Consider the following 4,073-nt stretch of genomic DNA (forward strand, 5'->3'; position numbering starts at 1 on the left):
AAAAAGTTGACTTTATTCGGATTTTTCTTACATACAATTGTTGTATGATATCATCTTTAGGTCACAAATATCGATCAAATTATGAAAAAAGGCAAAAATCTTTACTTTGTGAATTAAGATACTAAAATACATTTTTAGTTATTTTGCATAAAATAGTTTTGATAAAAAAAAATTCATTAAATAAAAAGTCTGAAAAAAAGTTTTATTTTTAAAAAATTGTCAATTCATCTTGTCTTCGCTTCGTCATAATCATGAAAAAGCCTTTATTACCGGGTACATTTTTGTTGATATCAGTCTAAGTAAATGTTCATTTTAATCAAACATTTTTGGTAATTACATTTTAAAAAACTTTAGGAGTAAAATGCAGCAATCTATTACAGCTTCAAAAATATCATTTGGAAATATATTTAAAATCGAACATCATATTTTTTTAATATCATAAAGAAAATATATATTTAGTAAAAAATATTTTAACACATTATAATTTTGCAAACACTCTGGTTCATTTTATTAAAAGGAAAAATACTTTTTTGTGGGGAATGAAGTGAGTAAAATGGTTTTAATCAATATCTGGAGTAAAAGGAGGATCATAACGTGGTGAGAAGGGATTGCTTGGACTTGAAGAAGGATACGACCCAAGTGGAGAAAGAGGAAAAGGAAAAAAAGATGATAATCGTAATCCAGATGGAGAATATTGAACAAATTCATCTTGATATTCCTGCCTCCAATTGGTCTCTGAGCTTTCCTTAGTCTCAAGCGACATATCGGCAAAAGTAAATGAAAAATCCTTGGCAAATAAGGCCTTCCATATACATTGTTGTCCACTTAGGAGAGCTTGAAATCTTTTGCACGTCATTTCCATATTCAAAACACTACGAGCTTTATTTACATATTCCACTATTCGAGTGACAATTTCATTTGGTAGGATTTCCATGCTTTCAACACCGGGATAGGTATGTCTTAGTATACGAACTTGATTAATCAGTGGTAGAATAACACTATTTTTTAAGTTCATGGAAAAAGCTGGCATGTTTCGAAGTTTGACATGACTGGTTCCATGACTGTAGTTTAAAAATTCGGAAGGAGTAATGTTGTAAAAAAGGAGGGAAGAGCTTTCATCCTGATGATGGGGAATCGTCGGGTCCACGAAATTGCCTTTGACAATTATTTGAATTAGGGATCCCAATTTACTCACAAAGAGTGTAAAGACAGGTTGTTTTTCAATAATACACTGATTTTGTGATAAATCTTGACTAGGAAATAGATACAAAAGCTTTATAGAGTCGACCTCAGGATTCCATTGAACATCAATTGGACTTTGTGGAATAAAGCCTGACTCCAAAAGAACAACGTGAGATAAAATAGTTATATATGCCAAATTTTCAAGCTCAATGTCACATAGTTTTTCCAGGGTGTCCTTCAAATTTTCACAAATCCCCTTGTCCTCTGATGTATCAGACAACCAATAAATTTTATCCATTTCTTTTCTATTTCTTTAACTTTTTGTATTTATTTATTTTCAAAAATATTTTTCCCATTTTTAAATATTAAAAAAAGAGTTAAAAGATATATTTTAAAATATACCTACTAATAATATATTTGTATTACGTGCTTATAATTAGGAATGCACAGATTAATTCAGTAGTTGGTAAAATACTTTCGATTAATCGGAAATTGGTAAACACTGGTGATTGAGTAATTTGTGGTACATATATGTAGCACTTTTATTTACACTCTTTACAAAAGTCAATTCGTCATATAAATATATATCTAATAGTATAACTAGATTCTTCTGACTCAGAAATATTTATTCTTTCCATTTCTTCTATTGTAAATTTCTTTATTTTTCTTGTCGTATGTGCTCTCTGAAATTTTGTTTTTTCAACCTTGAATCTAATATAATAGACAGGGACAATGTTTATTTTCTAAGCTAGCAAACCTCTAGTATTGTAGTGTTTCCACTGAAGTAACGATGCCATTGAAGGCAATAATTGTCTTACCTCTCCATAAAAATAAAATTTATTTACAAGCACTCAATGTAAAAGTAAAGAAATGATCTGCCATAAATAATTGCTGATTAATATCCCAAATTAGTTATTCGTGCACCCATGTCTATTCAGAGGTGGAATTGAAGAGCACGAGCAAAAAGATAGGAGCTAAACTTATGGTACTACTGAATTAAGACCTTTGTTAACATCCGCTACCTCTTACCGGATTGATGGGGTAGAGAATAAAATTTAATAAAGAAGGTAATACTTTACATTTAAAATATCATTAGTGCTGGCATAAATTACACCTAAGGTAAGCAGTCCTTCTTCCAGAGAGAGATATATATGTATTTTCTCTACGACGATTTATAATTTCAAAAAATAGTGCCTACCCGAACTTTTTTTTTTCTTTCTAATCATGAAGCTGTATTTTTTTCTTCACCAAAACTCTGTTCCTGCCTATATTTGCAAATGGCTGTATAACTAGACCCCTAATACATTAGCATCTATGTAATAAACTAAAAAATGACATGGTAACTTGACAATTTGAAGAATTTTATTTACTATATAAAATAGTAAAATTATTATATTTTATAATTATTATTAATTATAATATATCATGGCAAAAGTTATTATAATATTTATACAAAATGTTTATAATTATTAATATTTTTCTAAGAAAGAGAGCATCTTAGCTGTCATGGCTCCATATCTAGCAGGAATTACTCCAATGTCAATACTCAATTCTATATACTCTTAATTCAATAAGGACTCGCAATTATAACTCCCCCATCACATCCTCAATGTGATATAACTTGAAACTTAGATTTTCCCACCTCAAAAAATAATTATAACAGCTGAGAAGAATAAAATTAGTGGTAAAATTATAATTACAAAAAGAATCATGCTTGTCTAAGGTCATATTTAACGATTATAATTATAAATGTAAGTCCCTTTTGTACTCAGATTAGGATTGATGATCTACAACTGAGTCATTTCTGCTTAGTTATGTGTTTGTTGTGTAATATTTCGGAAATGCGTACAATTTATTACTCCAGGTGTTAGGCAAGGTACCAGATATAAAAGGTTAGACCATCATGTAATCGGGTTTGCTAGAAGTTTCAATTTGATGAATCGTTTTGAATGCTGGGCAAGAAAGACAGATTTTGACAAAACACACAACAATTCATACACTATGACGTCAATATTACAAAGCATGGTGGAAGTCAGACATCAATCGTACACGTGTTATGGTATAACCTTGTATTTTTATTAACCTTGGGTATTAGGTACTCTATAGTCTTTAATGGCTGTATAGTAAATTATTATCATAGAACGAAATCTTATATTTCGATCTCTTTTCTAGAAAGATTAAAAAATATATCATGGTTTTTGCCATTAAGATGATGATAATAAGAATTCTAATAATAGCTGACTCATACACTAATTGTGATTGATTGCAAATAATACAACGTCATATGAAAAGATAAAATGTATATTGTATAGTATCAATTTGCTAATGCATTTTATCAAAAACATTCATTGGGGCTTATGTTTTGTTTGCTGGACAATGTGTTAAGAAATATTGTATTGTATACACGTACATTGAATATTATAAAATGATGATTCACTGATTGAATTATCCTTGCTATAAATAGAAAAATATTTATCAACGAGCAATCATGGGCAAAATAATATAAAAAAATACTGCAAGATGGTACAACCACCTTGTATATATATTCATCCTTATGATGATAGACTCAAAAGAAAAACTTGTAGAATTCATAGGCCTCAAAAGAATTCCACCTTCAGGAAATTGATTAAATGGATATTTGAATTAATCATTATCAATTATATTGTCTCTACTAATTGAAAATAAATTCAAATTATAATGAAATAAATCAACATATTTATTCGTATAAAATTTAAACAATTTATAGTAATCTATTGTAAGAACCTAGATGAGAATTTTTAGTAGCACTTTTTTCCAACTTTAAGCAAAGATAACTTGATTTCTAAACGAAATAAAAACTTTTTTAATTTATGTTAAAATCTTTCATTTATATTGTCTAAAGTGATAAATTT

The 4,073-nt window shown here is 28.8% G+C and overlaps 1 protein-coding gene across 1 annotated transcript; it reads right to left on the reverse strand.

Annotated features, from left to right (window-relative positions):
- Positions 1 to 559: 559 nt before the first annotated feature.
- Positions 560 to 1,480, reverse strand: LOC121119437 (F-box only protein 7). The gene has a single exon (XM_040714098.1). It carries the CDS (start codon positions 1,478 to 1,480, stop codon positions 560 to 562), a length of 921 nt encoding a protein of 306 aa, XP_040570032.1.
- Between the last annotated feature and the right edge of the window lie 2,593 nt (positions 1,481 to 4,073).

Source organism: Lepeophtheirus salmonis, chromosome 6 (genome assembly GCF_016086655.4).
Source record: "Lepeophtheirus salmonis chromosome 6, UVic_Lsal_1.4, whole genome shotgun sequence".
In the NCBI taxonomy this organism is placed as follows: domain Eukaryota; kingdom Metazoa; phylum Arthropoda; class Copepoda; order Siphonostomatoida; family Caligidae; genus Lepeophtheirus; species Lepeophtheirus salmonis.

What these genes read in the sequence shown, in the direction of transcription:
- LOC121119437 (XM_040714098.1), bottom strand. Translation starts at nt 1,480, where the DNA reads ATGGATAAAATTTATTGGTTGTCTGATACATCAGAGGACAAGGGGATT.